Below are 18,880 nucleotides of genomic sequence, written 5' to 3'. Positions count from 1 at the left end.
AAACAAGTATCTATGAACTAGAAAAGCCGTTACCATATTTTCAATTCCCACCTTCTTCAAAATAGTGGGATACAGCTAAGTTTTCTTAGTTCCTAATGAGTTTATATACTTCAAGATGTAACAAAATGTCCCGACTACTTGGAATCTTACAATGTGCAGTAAGGTTTTCTGTAAATAGTACTTCTACAGTTCTAAAGAACCTAAAACAATTTTTTTATGCAATCACACTGATTTAGTAAAAGTTGTCTTTTCATCTTAGAACATTGTGGAATTACCCATCTTTTCATCCATTTTTAGCACAACTCTAATTCTTCTGGCTGAGAAGACTTAGTATGCCCAAATCTATCAAAATAGCAATTTCCAACAACAAAAAAATATATAATTAAACAAGGCAAAACACAGAAATGCATTACTCCAATAGGTGTTGTTTACCTACTCTAAGCACAAGAGACCCACTGTACAAGAAAAGCAGGTAAAGATGAAGAAGTGGCCTAAGAAGCAGCAGCTGATCAATTTACCACCTTCTATACTGTGATCAGAATGGCACTATTTTCTAATTTACAGTTTAAATAAGTAGGTCTTTTTTTTGGTATAGATATGAAAGTAACAATGTCATAAGGAAATACCAGCTACAAAGTTTTCCATCTACTTTGGATGACTAGAAGCTGACAGAATCCATCTGAGCAGAGTGCATCTTTCTAATGACGTTATGTTCTTTGTACAAAGTTTTTTTCTCTCCTTAAAATACATCTGTAGGAAGACATTTCTCTCATGTGCTTTAATATATATTATATAATAAGATACCACAATCTACATGTGCAATATCTGATTGATGGAGAGACAACAAAGTAAAAAGCTGTTCAATTTAAAATCTAATATAATGTGGAAAGGATAGCAGAAGCTTCCAATATAGGAATTAACTTCAATGCTGAATCTCCTCTGCTACTGGACCCGTGTAACAGTAGAGAATGCAACCCTGATGCAATAAAAGCAATTAAATGCATGTTTAATAGAAAAACCTGGAAGCATTCCCAAAGGACGAGTCACATGTCTACGTAAATTGAACCAAAGGAACTGATTTCAAAGAGGCCTTACAAGAGTTATCTCAAATAGTCTTGGAGTTGCCAACTCTAATTAAGCTTGTCAAATTGAATCATTACAGTCTTTTTCTGTTGAACTCAAATAAGCCTTATATACTTATTAGCCTTTTCCTTTAAAACAGAATACATTACTGTGATGTTCTTTATGTCACAGACCTCACACATTTCATTGCTTTTTCAACTGAGAATGTTATTCTGGCTTTTGAGTAAAGCTCATCGCTGCGAAGCAACTGCACCCCAACTGTTTGGTTTACTCAGCTAAACAAATAGACAAATGATACTTCATAAAAATTTAAACTTGCCATGACTTTGGCTCCCCAAAATGTAGATAATTAATACTGTAGAGATCCATGTCTTCAGTGTGCCACGCAAATGTTGTTTTCCACATGCCAAAATACAGATACGGGGTATTCACACCCTCAATAGAAATTCCACATTCTTCTCCTACAACATCCAATATTGTGTTAAGGTGGGCGATATTCCATTCCTCAATACCCTGAAAAAGATAAATAACAAATGTATTAATAAATAAAATAATGCAATTTTATATAATAGTCTCACTCAAAAGACACATGCCTGATCTAGTCTTTCGAAAGATTGTAGATCAACACAGATTTGTAAGCACTTCAACAGACAGATGAAGTTTCCACAAAAAAAAATTCTTGACTTTAGTAGAATTTAGATCAGGTATTAAATCTGAGATGTTTGAAGCAGACAACAGGGAGATACGTATCAGCTTAATACTAAATACGTCACACAAAATGGATCAAAATACCACACAGAACAGAAATAATAGCCATAACCAAGGATCTCTGGTAAACTGATAGGTAGATGTCACTAAGTTTCACTGTGCATATCTTCGCTTCTTACAAAAATAATACTAAATATTATTAAAAATATTTTTATAATGTCATTTTCCCGGACAAGTTTACTGGTCCTCTGAACAACATAAAAACTAAAGCTATGACTTCAGAGATATTTCTAACCATAATGATATAATGCACAACAGAGCACCACAGAAGGAATCTACTGATTTCATGGAATTTCAGCTGTTGTCCTTCCATTTTTTGCCCATAAAATTTGTGTATTAAAAGCCACTAATGTAGTTTTTGTTGTACTTCAGATTCACAAAGAGCAATTCTAATTTCAGGCAATGCAGTATGTAAAAGTCAGTATAACCAAGATCAAGACTACAAAACTGAAGAGAAAGGGTTTAGACTTCACTATAACAGCAATTGCTAGCACCTCCAATTAAGACATTGACCAATGGCTCAAGCAGCCAGGAAAACATGATATACAACGAAAATTATTATGAACTCAATTCAGGCAAGTTTGTTTATTGGTAAGAAAGACAACACCAAAACATGCTCTTAAATACCACCAGCTCTCCAACTCTCATCACTGATACTCTGCACAGTTTTGACAATCTTAATCAAATTTGGGGAATAGTTTGATGGTAGACTGCAGTTCTGATGCAGCTGATTAAAACGAAGAAACACGTTGACATTCAACAGTTGTGCAGGTGGTAAAGAAATCAAGTTAAAGCAAGAAAGAATCAACATGCAATATTCTCAGTTTTCGCTTTCTCACTTTTTGAGCAAGAAATAATGAAGCATGTTATGTGTTCAGCAACAAGAGTTCATATAAAGATAGCAACTTCTGTATGAAGTTCAACCATCTCTTTGAGCAACCATTTTTGACTGCCTGCACTAACTATTTCACTTGAGAAAAGCTACCCTTAAGGCGTCTGGGAATTTTACAAAGGAGCTGTATTTACAGAATGAGTTCATTCTAGATAGAAAATCTTTTTATGTATGCATTTTTAATGAAAGCTTTAGCTTTGATGCACTCATGTGACATAAAAGCACTTGAAAAAATACATATAAAGGTATTTATGATAAGCAGTATCAGAAAAGAAAATTAAACACAAATACGTATCCAAGTAGTAGATGCTGGTAAAATTTGCACCCTTCAAATCTAAAACTCAGTCATCAGCAAGGTATTAGAGCTGTGAAATACAAAGCTAATCTGATGGAACAATTTTAACTAATTATTCTTCAAATTAATTTATATATTTGACTTTTAAAATAAAATTAATCTTTGTTCACCATTTGCACAGTCAATTTGGAGAAACAAAATAATATGGCAAAATAAGAACAATGACTTAACTGTGCAGGCATAGACATATACAATGTTAGAACACAGTAATAAATACCAGATTTAAAAAAAAAAATCAACTGTTAATCTAGGCAGTATCCTCTTTTTGACAGTGGCCAAAAGAAACAGTGTAAGCAAAGAACATCCTTCAAGCCTCCAGCAATATGCAGACTGAAAGTTTCACCAGAGTTGCTATTCTTCTGCTTAACAGTACCCAGTAGGCTTTTTACCACTTCCCCATTCATTTGTCCAATCACCTTTTTTAATCCATGTAAGCTTTTAGCAGCCATAACATCCTGAAATCTTACTCTTCTCTTACTAAGAACTAAATGATAGTTAAAAGAATAGACTAAGAATGAATTATCTTTTTTTCTTTTCCCCCAACGCCTCTTTTTTGCCATTCCTGTGATTAGTAACAACCAATCACCAAACTGCTAGTGGTTTGTCCATGAAACAAAATCAAATCCTCCCATGGATAAGAAGGTTGCTTCAAAAACATATACAATCCACAATCTCTATAACCAAGACACATGATCTATTTCCATTTCCTAGAAACCACTCTGGACAAGCTATAGAAGCTTCAGTGTACGAGGAAAGTTCACTCAAACTGGCTTATACCCTAAAATCAGAATGATTCATTTTAAATCTTTCTACATCCCTGGACCTTGGAAAAGAAAAGTTTTATCTTTATGTATAGATTATTGCAAAATACTACAAACTATTATTAAAGATGTTACTTTACCTCACAGGTATACCTCTTTCTGATACTCCAAAGCACTAAGTAAAATGTTTATGTGAATTTTTAAGTTAAATATTAACTCAAACTTTTGCAATAGATATGTAACTGTTTGTAGATTTTACGATTTCAATGCCAACTAAAAACATTATACGACCTGTAAAAGAGTAGTTTAACAAGTCAACACATAACAATACTTCTCAAAATTAAAGTCTACCTTAGCAGCATAGTCCTAATAACCATTACTAGATCATCACTACACATAACCCTTAATCTAAAAGCATACCTAGGATTCTCTTAAAAATACAAAAAAAATCTATTCAATGTTTCAAATATTTATTCTGCTACTAGCCTACTTCTGGATATCATTTTACAACAATTTCAAGGAAAATGTAGAGAACATTTCTAACACCCACATGGCAAAGTTTTAAAGAACATTCGCCATCTTTGATAATTGTACCACAGAATCCAACATCAGAAAAAAAAGCTAAAAATGAGCAATTTTTTCTCTATTTATTGCAACAAAGAAACAAACTTGAAACATCTTTGCTGGAGCACATTATACTTAGGCTGCAATTCTTTAGAGAAATATAGCAAGTAACAGGTAACAGCTTATATGAGGGACCGCTAATCCAAACTTTACAATAAGTTTGCATCATCTAAAAAGTTTGTAAATTACTGTCAAGAGCTTTTTTATGAGTCTTTTAACAGCATCTGAAACAGCTTGTAATGGAATATGGAGATAAAAGGGGACACCTCACAAGCAGTTCTCACAAATATCCAAACAGTTTGTAAGGAGATGACCCATCCTTTTCTCAAAGACAAAAAATACAGTGAATTTCACTTTTTACCGAGGTATTGAAAGCTGTTTTTTAAACAAACAGTGATGACCTTTTTGCAGATAAAAATAGGCCTCCAAGCAAATTTATATTCTATTCATTTTCCATTTTCAAAGTAATTATGATACTGACATGATACCATTCTACACAATTTCCTTAAACAAATCAGCAGTCTGAGGAATTCTATTTCTATGAACATGGTTTCTGTGTATGTATATGCTAATAAACACAATCCTTTTTCGCTGTTTATTTTTTCCTTTGATTATCTCATGGACTAATTACACTATTAACCTGGCAAACAATACATCTCTTGTACAACTAGTACTAAAAGCCCCTATGACTGACAATAAAATCTCAAATAAGAGTTAAATATATATACATAAAATAATAATTAAGAGGGCATGAAAGGGAGTAGGAGAAACATGCATAAGAATTGTGTTTGGTCACCCACTCCTCCCTTTGTGCACCCAACACTCACAAATAAATGTGCTAAAAAACCTACCATGCTTTTACTGCTTCTCTGAAGTGCATGAGATACAGACAGGAAAATACTACAATCGGAATTTCTGCACCATAAACACACAAGTATACAATCTTCCTCACTTTATCTGATTTGTATCTTCTCAGTATCTTTTCACACATGACTCTTGCTTTGCAGCACCCTTTTGAAAGGTGGAAACAAAACCAGAAGCAAGTAGAATCTCTTTTGAAATAGACACTAAAACAAAATGTGTAAGTGAAGGAATTTTCGTATTAACCTAAACTATGAAGAGATCATATACAGAAAGGACATTTTGCAATCACGTGTTAAAATACAAAACTTTCTACTTTTTAAACACATTAAATCGCATTGGGACTTCTCTTAAAGTCAATGCAGTGTGCACATACAGGATTCTACTGTGAGATAAGAGTTCTGCTTATCTGGCCACAATGCAACCGAGGCAATTAGCCAAAATCAGGATCGTGGCTTTGAGTCACACTGAATTAGGTATGTTTCATGCTCTGCCATGCTTATTCTCATTCTCTGTCATATCTTGTAGAAACTTCTACTCAGTGACCCTTTTTTTCAAACTAAAATAAATTGTGACCAGAGAGCACTCATCCAGTCTCCATGCCCATCATCACTCATTACCAGAAGTTCATTCCAATTCGTATGTTATTTTACTTAATTCTTATATAATTATCTTTCTTGTATTTTTATTGTTCAGTCACTGTTACTGTAGGAGTTCATGTCTCCTCATTATGCTACCCATTAACTTCCAGTAAACACTACTATAAAGAATACCATACAAGTCACATACCTAAAGCAGACAGTTCACGAGAGAATCTGTAGGACTACCTTGGCAAGGATGGAAACTCCACAACCTCTTTGGGCAACCTCAGTCACCCTCACGATAAAGAATTGTTTCCTGATGTTCACAGGGAACCTCCTGCATTTTAGTTTGTGCTCACTGCCTCTTGTACTGCACTGTGCATCACTGAAAAGAGCCTAGCCCTTTCTTCTTTGCACCCTTCCTTCAGGTATTTAAACACACTAATGAGATCCCACCAAGCAGTCGCTTCTCCAAAATGAACAGTCCCAGCTCTCTCAGCCTTTCTTCATTTGCTCCAGTGCCTTCACCTGTGGTCCTTCACTGGACCCTTTACAGTGTCCAGTTCTCTCGTCTTGAGAAGCCCAGAACTGGACATGGTACTCCATGTGTGTTGTTTCACCAGCAAGGAATAGAGAAGAAGGATCACCTCCGTCAAGAAACCTGCTTGCATCACTCCTCCTAATGGTATGCCCAGGACACCGTTCACCCTCTTTGTGGTAAGGGCATATTGATGCCTCACGCTCAACTTGGTCCACCAGAACCCCTCAGGGCCTTCTAAGCTGATCAGCCCCCAGGATGTACTCCATGTGCCTGGGGTTGTTCCTTCCCACATGCAGGATTTTGCATTTGCCCATGTTGAACTGAATAAGGTTCCTGCCAGCCCACTTCTCCAGCCTGCCAAGGCCCATCTGGATGGCACTGTGAAACTCTGGTGTCAGCCACTCATCCCAGTTTTGTGTCATCAGCAAACCTGATGAGAGTTCAGTCTGCCCCATAGTCTGGATCATTAATTAAACCCAGTATTAACCTCTGCCATTCACCAGTAGTTACTGGCCTCCAAGTAGACTTCAGCCCACTGATCATCACTCTCTAGGCCTGGCCAATCAGCCAGTTTTCAATCTACCTTACTCTCCTCATCCACTCCACATTTCTTCAGCTTCTGGCAGGATCTTATGGCACATAGTGTTGAAAGACCTACTGAAGTCACGGTTAGATGATATACAATCCTTTCCCTTCATCTACCAAGCCACTCACTTCATCACAGAAAGTTATCAGGTCGGTCACGCATGACTTCCCCTTGGTGAATCCATGCTGACTACTCATAATCACCTTCTTGATCTTCCTGTGCCTGGAAACGGTTTCCAGAATTAATAGTAGTTCTACCACCTTCCCACAAATCAAGGTGAAGCTGAGTGACCTGTAGTTCTCTAGGTCCCCATTCCTGCTCTTCCTGAAGATGGCTGATAACTGCTTTCATCCAGTTCTCAGGCACCTCTCCCAGCCACCATTAGCATTCAAAAGTAATCAGGTGGCATCACAACAACATCAGGCAGTTCTCTTACTATTCATGGGTGCCTCCCATCAGCGTTCATGGACTCTTATTATGCCCAGTTTGTTTTTTTTCTAACCTCTTTTCCACCAAGAGTAACTCTTCCTCATTCCAGAATTTTTCCCTGATCTCCGGTACTTCAGATCCCTGAAAGTAGGTCCTAGTAGTAAAGATTGATGCAAAAAAGGCAGTCAGCCTTTTCCATGTCCTTCATCACCAGAGTCTTCATGCCATTCAGCAGCAGGCCTGTATTTCCCATTTTCCTTTTGCCACACATACTTCATAAGTCATTCTTGCTGCCTTTCACACCTCTCACCAGATTCAGTTCCAGGTAGGCTTTGACTTTCCCAGCTGCATATCTGCATATGTGGACAGTGTCTCTGTGTTCCTCCCAGGTTAGCTGTCCTGTCCATCCACCTTCTATATACCTCGTGTTTATCTTTGTGTTTTGCCAGAAGCTCCTTGTTCATCCATGCAGATCATCTTGCTTTTTTTTTTTTGCCTGACTTCCTGCTTACTGAGACAGACTACTCTTGAGCTTGGAGTGGGGAGAACATGAGCCAGCTTTCATGGGCCCTCTTCCCTCCAGGGCCTTATCCCATGGGAGTCTTCCAAGCAAATCCCTGAACAGGCCAAAGTCTGTTCTCATGAAAGTCAGGGTTGTGGTCCTGCCTTCTGTCTTAACACCTCCTCCTAAGATATTTAACTCCACCATCTCATGTTCACAGCAGCCAAGGCTGCCTTAGACTTCCACATTTGCAACAAGCCCCTCCTTGTGAGTGTAAGTTGCAGCAAACAACCTCTTCTCATTGGCTGCTCTACCATTTTGGTCAGGAAGTTGTCATCCATGCTTTCCAAGAACATCCTTGATTGCTTAAACCAAACCCTGCTGCTCCCCTGCAGCCTTCGGTTAAGTTACAACTCCGATGCAATCCCTAACTTATCTCTTGGTCGAATCCAGATTTGACAGCTAATGTTAAGGTTCTGCTTTAAAATCAAGTTAGTTGCTCTTTGAAGGATACAGCAGGAAACTGGAGTACCTCTGATGCTAAAGTTAGTTATGTTAGAGATGCACCTACAACTCAATTTAACAAAAAAAAAATCAACTTTTAACCTGCAAAATCAGCTGAACCAGTCACTCTATTACTAAACAGATGTGCTCCCCACAGCTTAGGTATGGGAGAAGGCAGGCGTGAAAGTAATATCTCATCAGGAAGAATAAAACTAAGGGAAGGAAAAGGAAAGATGTTCTATCTTGAATACAAGAGCTGAAAGAATGGTAAGAAAGAGGCATGCCAATGTTTATACATGCTTTTTCCAAACCTTGGCCTTCTCTACTGTACAGCAGATTTCTTTCACAGCACAGTACTCAGATGTGTTTTATGATCTGTTAAAAACATCAGATCAGTCAATCTTCTTGGGAACTTCTCTTGAAATCAGGATTTTTTTCCTTAGCTGCTAGATCAGTCTTTGTAGGGGTTTCATATAACTTCCCCGACCTGTCCATGCAAAATTCCTAATAAAATACTTTCTAGAGAAAAGACCCAAAGGAAACAAAAAGTTAATTTCAGCTCCTAATATCTCATACAACAAGGAAAGAACTAAATCCACAGCCTCAGTGATTAGTGGTATGATTTAAACTGGGTGTGGCATGGAAGTAAATGTCTTGAAGACGGAGACTGTACAGAAAGAGTACGTGAATCACTCTCCAGATTTATTCACAGTTAAAATTGCCAGATGAGTTAATAAACTTACGATATCAAAAACAAAACAACTCTCCTCTTTCTTCTCCATGACAGGGACAGTAACTTTTTGCAGCTGCTTCACAGCTTAGTCATTCACAGTCTAGGCAGGCTCAACTTGGTATTACATTCAGGCTAACTTACAAGCAGGAGAGCTCACTTGAAATAACGTAATAAAAAATATCACTTCTCAATTAAACTTCCAAACCAGCCATAACTGCTAGGAGTTCATAATCAATTCATGAATCAGTTTAACAACTGAAGCTAGTAAGACTGGTGCTTTATTATTGCCTTTATAAACCCTGTCAGAAATGTTAATTTTCAATCAAGTACAGATGACCTTATAGCAACAGAAAGACAGAACTTTGAACATCTAATAATGTTTATAAGCTTAACAGAAATAATGTCTTTATAACTTACTCGTTAGTGCAATTATTTTTCTTGAGTTACTCACATTGTCTTTCTCCTACAAAACACTATAATTGAATGTAAAAGCAATCAAAATGTCTATAGCATAGAATAATATTTCAAGTAAACAATCAACTATCTTAAATTTATTTTCTACAGAGTGTACAGAACACTCATTCTTTCAGGTTGTTTCTTTATTCATAAAAAATTAATGTGTTCAAAACTGAGAGATAACCATCAATATATTATAAAGAAGCGAGAGACTAGAAAAATCTATGTATCTCAAGTGTGAATTTTGAATCATTGATGAGAGTTATCAATTTTCAAAACATGTATTTATAACTTTATTCCTGTTATATTTTCCTTCCTTATAACAGGTTTTATAATTTCACCCCTTCCAAACTGTTCAGAATCTGTCATCCTCTGATCTAAGAAAATCAAACAAAACAAAATCTATAAACTCTCTGGCATAATGCTAGTAAGATGCTGGATTCCACAAATCAGAATATTATTTCTTAAATTATCTAAATGGAAAAAAGGCTTCGTGCTTCAGTTACAGATCTGTCAATATAAAATTGAATATCACCATGTGAAAAAAAATATGTTAGTGGTAAACTTTTAAACCGAAGAATAAGATTTGGCAGCACAGCAGCATTTCTCACTAGTTTCGCTGGCCCGATTATATATCCCACTTTCACTAACTTCCTGGTATTTTCTATCCAGAGTTCTGCTATATATTTGTCATTCTGTATTAAATGCAACTTCTACAGCATGCTGTTTTCTATAAATCACATTGTATAAATAGTAAGCATTTCTTTTTGTTTAGCACAAATAAGCTCTTATGCCAAATTAACCCTGCCATCCACTTTCTGCTGTACATTGCCCCAAATGTTAGCTAACTATATTCATCCCTTCTCCCCAAATAATGACAATCCTGAAAGAAAATGATTGAACATGTGAAAACAATTTCTAATTCAAAACTGAACTGGAAGAAAAAAAAAATTCTTTCTTAGCACTATCGTCAAGACACAAAAAAAAATTAGTTGTCCAAGTGCACCATCTGGTGGAGAAAATTAACTTTCGCAAATGAGAAATGTCTTGATCTGGAATCTGCAATTCTCTCATCAACAGACTGGTACCAGGGATTATTCCTTCTTTTCCTCCAGACCCTCACCGGGCTGCACACCCTGACATAGCTTTCACATTAATTGTTCTGCCTGTTCACTCTTTCCTTGATGTTTCACTAACATTTCTCCTTTATGTTTATTTTTAAATAATACCTATTTACTCAAAACCAAAACGATGTTCTGCTTTGGTTTTCTTTTCTTTAATTCTACCTAGTGCTATTTTATCCCCCACTTCCTGTAACCTTCCATGCTTTCTTTGTCTCTTCTCCCTGTGCATCTAACATTTGAGTTAGGATTGCTGAATGCTGCACTTCTCACTTCACCTGTCAGGGTTTTCACTTCCCTACCTCAGCCCCCCTAATCGAATGAAAGTGCAGTTCCATGAGAAAAATCTCAGACTCTCTCTTTAACCAGTCAGCACTTCAAAATCAAATATTACTGCTTTCTCTTTTCTTTGGTCATGTTGCTCATTCAACAGTAACCTTAACATATTAAATACCAAAGAACACAATCAAAACAGAAGTGTACAACTGCAAAATGCTATCACAAAATGCATTATCCATCAACATCAAAAAGAAGGGAAGGAAGAAGGAAGGAAAGGAAAAAAAACAGGCAAGCTTGTATTTCTTGAAAGAAACACTTTTCCTGTGCCCCAATTTGGTCTCCACAAAAAACAGCTGTCATCTGCATCTGAAGTGGCTCTTCACTGAAACACCCCAAAGCAGAATCCTAAAGTAATTTTCTTAATCGTTTTTATACAGCTACTTTGACACACAGTAGAATTTTGACTTGCTGCCGTCACTGAACAAAAGATCACTCGACATTTATTTATATATGTCTTTAAAAAAGAAAAAAATGAATTGCCTTAAACTATCTTGGCTGACTGCATTTATCTTTGGACAAAAGCGTCTTTCAGTAATTTGTCTTCTGTGAAGAAATATGAAATATTAGTGGGGCCTCAGACCATATGCCACAGGGAAATTCTACCTTTTTTTAAAATGATTGGAGAAGGGAGATACATAGGACATGAAAGAACTGAAGAACTCTACAGAAGACAGGCTCCTCTGGATAAAACTTAGTCCTGTATTTTGTAAATCTTCAAACCTTGTTTGAAACACTAACATTTCCTCTATTCATCTCATTACTTAAATAATTCTATTTATCTAGTTCCTATTGCTGCTTATATAGCCAGTTTGATACCAACAGATCTTCTGTAATTCTAATAAGATGCGTGTTACGTCCCTTTTTATCCATGGAGATCTTCACAAGTATCCCATAAAACTCATTTCCTTAGGAAGCTCCCTTTTTGTCTATCTTAATTCAGAGGTATACAGTAATCATAAGCTCATTTCACAGAAACCATAGACATTCCAAACATGTAGAAAGTACAGCTATCATTTTTCCTCAATGAAATAAATATTTCATCTTTTAATTTTAAAGTTACTTAAAATATCACTAAATTTCCACACAGGTACACTGTATGGAATGCATACTGAAATGTTAATAGATGTATTAACAGGAAGGCATCTCAAAGCCCTGGAGAGTTCCAAATGGCGAAAGGGCAGTCTTATGACCAGGAAGAATATCAAAACCCTACTGTCTAAGGATAGAAGTGTCTTTGCAGATGTACAGTTAATTTCAACCTTGCTTGGAGTCTTTAAGTAACATAAAGATTCCAACAAGACAGATTCTCAGCCACAAAACAAGAATGTATCCTTTAAGTATACTACCCGTTAAGAGGGGGCTAGAAGAGAAACTTCATAAAAAGCTATGCATACTTTATCATAAATGCTTCCATTGATATCTGCTCCATAAATTGGTGCCACAAAAGTCAAGTTCTTCCAGTATTTACGTTCCAGGTCTTCATAATCTATGTATCTTGGTGTGCAGTATCTGCAGAGGAAGAGGTAAGGCAAATGTTCAGCATAGTCTTTCAACAACCACCTTCACGATGGACTATGCTTTTTTGATCCTGCAAACTGAATTCTAAGAGATCACTATTTCAAATCCCCTTAAAGAGAGCAATTACTAGTTGAATTCCTAGTTTCATAGTTTACCACAGAATGTAACTTCCTCACGTGACAGCTGCAGTCATTGAAGTTATACACCTACCCATACCATATTTTCTTAAATCTCCAGCAGCTAAACAGAACACGTCCTGGTTGCCCTCAGGCTGAGACCCTTGTTTTTGTTCCTCTTCTGAAAAAAACACATATGGAAGAGCCACTTCTCTGACAACTGAGAAGTATTTGCTATTTTTTTGCCTCAATACTAGCTCTCCAAAGTCAGAGACAGGGCCTGCACAAGTCCCCGTGAAATAATTCTAGTGTACTAATTCCTCCAAGCAGCAGCTGTGCCAGACAAAAACAGTACTTTGCTCTCTTCCTCCTCCCCTGGGAAAAGCTTTTAATAGAAGGAACGTTTAGAACAGTGGTACAAAAACTTCTCTCATGCAATGAGAGCAAGATACTTAAGAAAGCAAACAAAACTAGTTAACAAAACACATCTTAAAGTATTCTCAGCAACAGAGTTGCTGTTGCAATTATTTCTCATGATATAGCTCCAGAAATCAGCCTATATTTCTGACTGGCTCTGAGTGAAATGGATATATAAACTAAGCATAACAAGCATCTCAATTACGGAATGCAGGTATGCCCATATTTCCCAGAAAACATAGTGGAGAAGCACCTTGGTTAAATGGTGAATTGAGAATGCCTAAACAAATAAAAGATGCAATGCATTAGATTGGGCACACACTATTGTTTTAAAAGAAACTCTGATTTTCATTCAGATGTCCATGGCTCTTCCCTCTTTTCTAAAAGAAAGGGATAGCATCACAATTCTCAGGAAAAGCAGCTGTCCGTAACAGAGAAGCTTTCTTCATTAAGGATCAGAAGTCTTTTTATAGGAGAATAGAGTCTCTCAGCTGCTTAACAGTTTAAGAAAAATAGCCTGTACTAAGAGATAAGAGGTTATATGACATTTTCTCAAGAGCAGTTACAAATATTCAGAAAGAAACACACAGCTAGTAATACAGGTCCTCCCAAATATTCTTAATTTTAATTATGAAGTCATGAACTGCTTTCAGTAAAACAAGTATGAAAATTGAAATCAGATATGCTTCCAAAATATATTCCATGATAAGAAATAAAATAAACATAACTAACATCATGATACATAATAAGCCTTCACAGGTATTATATGCATTCTCAAACCTATTTCAAGAAATTAGTGTTTCTCATTTTATCATAGGTTAATCAAATGCATATATATATATATGAATATATAACATAGGAATAATTTTCTTCACGTACTACAGAGGTTTTGTACTTCATTCTTCCCTCTAGCAGTTAATGAACAAATAATTTGTAGAACTACAAAACACATTTCCATTCCTACTTATCAGTAAAAGAAAACTCCAAATGTGATAGCATCAGTTTTTCACAAGTAATATACGGAAGAAACATACTGACCCCTTTTTTTTTTTAATTCAAAAAGGAGATCAGTTTTGCACTTTTACAAAGGCATCAATATTATGGAACATTTGCTGAGAAGCCTCTTTAAGAGCATCTACCCATTTTTCCTGATCTTGATTTCTCTCCATATCTTTTAGCTTCTTAAATTAACTTATAAGAGAAACTTTCCTTCAAACCAGTCCAGTGTTACATTGTTTTCTCTAATTCATTATATTCAAATACCTTTTCTCTCTAAGACTCTGAGTCACCATGAAGAAACCACTTCCCATCAGGTTATGGGAAGTAAAGAGGTATAATTTATTCTTTTACATTCCCTCTTGGAATGTCCAACACTTTAAAGCTTTTTAGTATACTGCTTAGCCCTTCATAATACCCTTTTTTCCTTCCTTAATAGCCATTTTGCCATAAGCAGAACATGGAGGTACACTATGCACAGCTGCGTTCTCTTACATTAGTAAAAAAAATTTTAAGTGAGTTTTAAAATACCTTGGGGTGTGGTTTTTTTCAGAATTAAATGTTAGGTCATTCCAGTATCTAGGCCACATAAGTAAATATTACACATTAATAAAGGTATTCAAAATAAAACTGAGATATAGGTCTGTATCATCTTCATTATTTCCAATATATGTGTTTGTTGGAACAGACAAAAACAGGTAGAGAGCAAAAAGAAAATATCACGTCTCAGGTTTTTCAGAAGCTTTCTTGCTACCATAGTACCAGCCACTTTCAACAGCAAAAATAAGTAAACTTCATATTGTGGTATTCTTCCACAACTTAAAGGACAGGAAATTATCAAGTGAGTAAATAAATAAAAACCACTAGCAGCATATCACTGTTCAAAGAAATCACATTATAGGAACAAATAAACATTTTTCACTTTAAGCAAGGGCCCCCATATACATACTTGTCACTGTTGGCCAGCTGCTTGAACTCCTTCACTGTCATTGGCTTTTTCTGAATGTTATACTGCGTGAAGAGCCCTGACTGGCCAGTGACCATCTGCTGAATTGGAGCAGGAATTACCAAATCTTCAATATCATCATAATGTTTTCTTGGCTTCCACTCTTTTGGTGGGATAACCTAAAAATTCAAAATAAAAAAATGTGAACGTCAACAGTTGCCATACCAATTCAAAATATTCTGGAAAATCCAAAGAAATGGTCAAATATGCCTACACGATGAACTTACTGCTTACCAGCTGTTTCACATAACTAAGTGACCATGTAAACGCTCCTAGATGATACAAAAAGTCAGAAGAGCCATAGCATCACCTTCCTTTCCTCAGTTCACAAGCACCAACTCACTAATCCACAGCAATTCAATCGTGTAACTGTGCAAACAAACACATACATAACTCGACAGAATCTTTAACAGTCAGAAAGCCTTATAATGCACAAGCATCACATGCGCTGATACAAAATAGTTATCCTCAGTATAAAAAAATAGATTCATACACACTTGACAGTCCTTTGTCCAAAAGTTGTTTGGTGTATACAGTATGAATAATTTGATTTTTTTTTTAATGAAAATTTTAAAAAATTCCAGCTATTTCAGATAACTGTTGTCTGTATAACTCACATAAAACTGCAGGGTACAACTCTATTACAGTAGGAGTTTGGACTCATTAAGATGTACTGGTTTTATATTAACATAATTTAAAGCTCATAATTAAATATTAAAGCTATGTGCAAATTAACCAATTGTAAAGTTAACACTTATTTTAGATATCAGAGCTGTCCAAAGTCTACAAAAACTCCTCAGTAGCTATTAGTGTTACAATTAGAGCCATTAGAAATTTCGAAGAAGCCTGTAGTCACAGAAGTGCTCTTTAACAGGCTGTGTAATTTTGAACGTGCTGTTTAAGTGTAATCGAAAAACAAAATTCTCTAAATTTGAAATCCCAAGTTTTAAAACATATCAGAGGGGCTTTTGTTGTTGTTGTTGACTTTTTTTGTTTGTGACCTTTTTTTTACTTTTACTTGCCAAAAATACTGAATGATGTATACTTTGCACCACTCATCATTAGAGATGTAATGACATCACACACAGAAAGTAAGAATCCTAAAAAAAAAATACTTTTAAAAATAATTAAAAAAAATCACCTAGAACCTGAGATCATTTGCTACCTTTTGAAAACAAACACAAGTGTGCAGAATATAATGCACGTGTACTCAACAGTCCATCCCTCAAAGAAATCTGGTCAACATCAATATGCACTGGTAGCAAGTACGTACTTAAGTACATATACCAAGCTAAAGAAAAGTTATCAGGTAGTAATATACTTCCATACCTAACATTTTTACTTTAAACAAACTTCTTCTTTATCTAGTTTTTACATGGATGGAAATCCTTCTTTTCCTTCTCCACTACAATGTGACTTTACCTGTACAGGGATTCAAGAGCTTGTTTCAGTGTTTTTGGCTTTTAGAGAAAAAGTGTATCATCTTGTGATTCCTACTTATTTCTTTCACACAAATCTTAAGTTATACTCCCATCAGCAAAACACAAAATGTTAGTTTGGAAGCAAAGTATTCATGCATTCAGAATATATGCATATAAATCAAATATGTGCACAGAGATTTCCATTTTCATGATTATTAAGCATGAACTTGTACGTTTGGCTCAACTAGATGAATACTGAAAAGCAAAATTTGCATTACCTTATTTAATTCAAGGTCAGTGTGTTTTAAGCAATAAGAACATTTTTGTGAATACTGGTTCAAAATATCCACTTTCAGCTGGAATACGTTTATTACTGTTGTAGTTAGAGTAGTCATTATAAAAGTGAATTGTGTGAGCACTGATATGCTAAACATCATTTTAAATGAAAATAGAGTCTCCAACACAAAGAATTTACATTTTCTAACAAAGGTCAGGGCCAGATGTAGAGATATTAAAGCATCATGTCCAAAGTGACACACAGTCACAGTCAGTATCAGGGTTGAAAATAATAACTAAGTCTCTGTATTTTTACCACTGATCCATCCTAACAAAGCCTCTTCACACTCCTTTTAAAAATAATAACCTCTCTGAAGTCAGGCAAGTTAGGTTTATGACATGGAGGCAACCTAGATCAAAATCATCAACCAATTAGTTCAATACTCAAATATAAAAAGGAAAAACTAAGGCAAGGCTTTCTCAATTTATCTACATACATACAGCAAACATCCTAGGCATATTAACACTACCCTGTGTTACTCAATGCGTTAAGTATTCTGTTTTATATAAGGGATGTTATAGTTACAAAGTACCACTCAGTTTGCTCCATGAAAGCTGCACATTTGTAGAAATTAGGTTATTTCACAGTGCTACTAATACATAAAATTTCTGGTAAATCCTCTTTCACATATTGGTAATCTGTCCTACATTTGATTATGAATGGCACTGGCTACTATATCCAAATGGCTAGTTTCATCCAAAATTTTCTTTAAAAGTTTTTTTGCTTCTGCTAGCCAACACATATTTTCAATGCTGTGTTCCAAAATCATGTTTCTACTTGCCAATTTGATTGCAAATTCATTTAACTGTTTCACTCTACATGAATGCAGTTTCAGTCTCCAAAACACTTTCTCCAGAAAGAGCAACTAACCTATCAGTGTGCCTTGTTTTTCATTCTATTGCTTTCATTCCTGATTTTCCTTTTTAAGTTCAAGATCCTCTGTACAAGAAAGATTAAAATATATTATCTATGCCTAGAACTCATTCCAGACTTTCAAAAACCTAATGAAAATTTTTAGCTGATTTGCTCTAGTGATGCCACAGTACTACTCTGGGAATGGCTTTAATATTATTTCTCCAGTGCCTCAATTGTTTATTTCGTGCATAGTACTAGGAACTTTACAGAATCACAGAACGGTTTGGGTTGGAAGGGACCCTAAAGATCACCCAGTTCCAAACCCCCTGCCATGGGCAGGGACACCTCCCACCAGACCAGGTTGCCCAAAGCCCCATCCAACCTGTCCTTTAACACCTCCAGGGATGGGGCATCCACAGCTTCTCCGGGCAGCCTGTGCCAGGGCCTCACCACCCACCACCCTATGAGCAAAGAATTTCTTCCAAACTTCTTATGTAAATCTACTCTATTTTAGTTTAAAGTCATTATCCCTTGCCCTATCAGCACACCCCTGATAAGAAGTCCCTGCCCAGCTTTCCCCCTTTAAGTACTGAAAAGCCTCCGTAAGATCTCCTCAGAGTTGTTCTTCTCCAGGCTGAACAATCCCAGCTCACTCAGCCAGAATTCATAGGTCTCTGATCATCTTTGTGGCCCTCCTCTGGACAAGCCCCAGCATGTCCACATCATTCCTGTGCTGCAGGCCCCAGAGCTGAAGGCAGGGCTCCAGGTGGGGTCTAATGAGAGCAGAGTAGATGGGCAGAATCACCTCCCTCGCCCTGCTGCCCATGCTTCTTTTGATGTGGCCCAGTTTACAATCGGTTTTCTGGGCTGCAAGTGCACATCGCTGGCTCATGTTGAGCTTTTCATCCATCAGTATCCCCAAGTCCTTCTCCATGCAACTGCTCTCAATCACCCAGCCTGTACCTGTGCTTGGAATTGCACCAACCTAGGTGCAGCACCTTGCACTTGGCCTTGTTGAACCTCATGAGGTTTGCACAGACCCACCTCTCAAGCCTGTCCAGGTCCCACTGGATGGGTA

General features: G+C 36.4%; 1 protein-coding gene across 11 annotated transcripts in view; it reads right to left on the bottom strand.

Moving 5' to 3' along the window:
* Positions 1 to 18,880, bottom strand: part of KDM4C (lysine demethylase 4C) — a 284,447-nt gene that overhangs the window by 245,160 nt on the left and 20,407 nt on the right. For all 11 annotated transcript variants that reach the window (XM_080574404.1, XM_080574401.1, XM_080574411.1 and 8 more), the window contains 3 exons: positions 15,133 to 15,308; positions 12,531 to 12,645; positions 1,403 to 1,596 (listed from right to left, as the gene is read on the bottom strand). In XM_080574404.1, the coding sequence (XP_080430530.1) occupies positions 1,403 to 1,596; positions 12,531 to 12,645; positions 15,133 to 15,308 (485 nt within the window). The remainder of the gene's footprint in view (positions 1 to 1,402; positions 1,597 to 12,530; positions 12,646 to 15,132; positions 15,309 to 18,880) is intronic.

This window comes from Anser brachyrhynchus, assembly GCF_964034855.1.
Source record: "Anser brachyrhynchus genome assembly, chromosome: Z".
NCBI lineage: Eukaryota > Metazoa > Chordata > Aves > Anseriformes > Anatidae > Anser > Anser brachyrhynchus.
The sequence above is the reverse complement of the archived record's forward strand: the minus strand, read 5'-3'. Positions and strand labels throughout refer to the sequence as shown.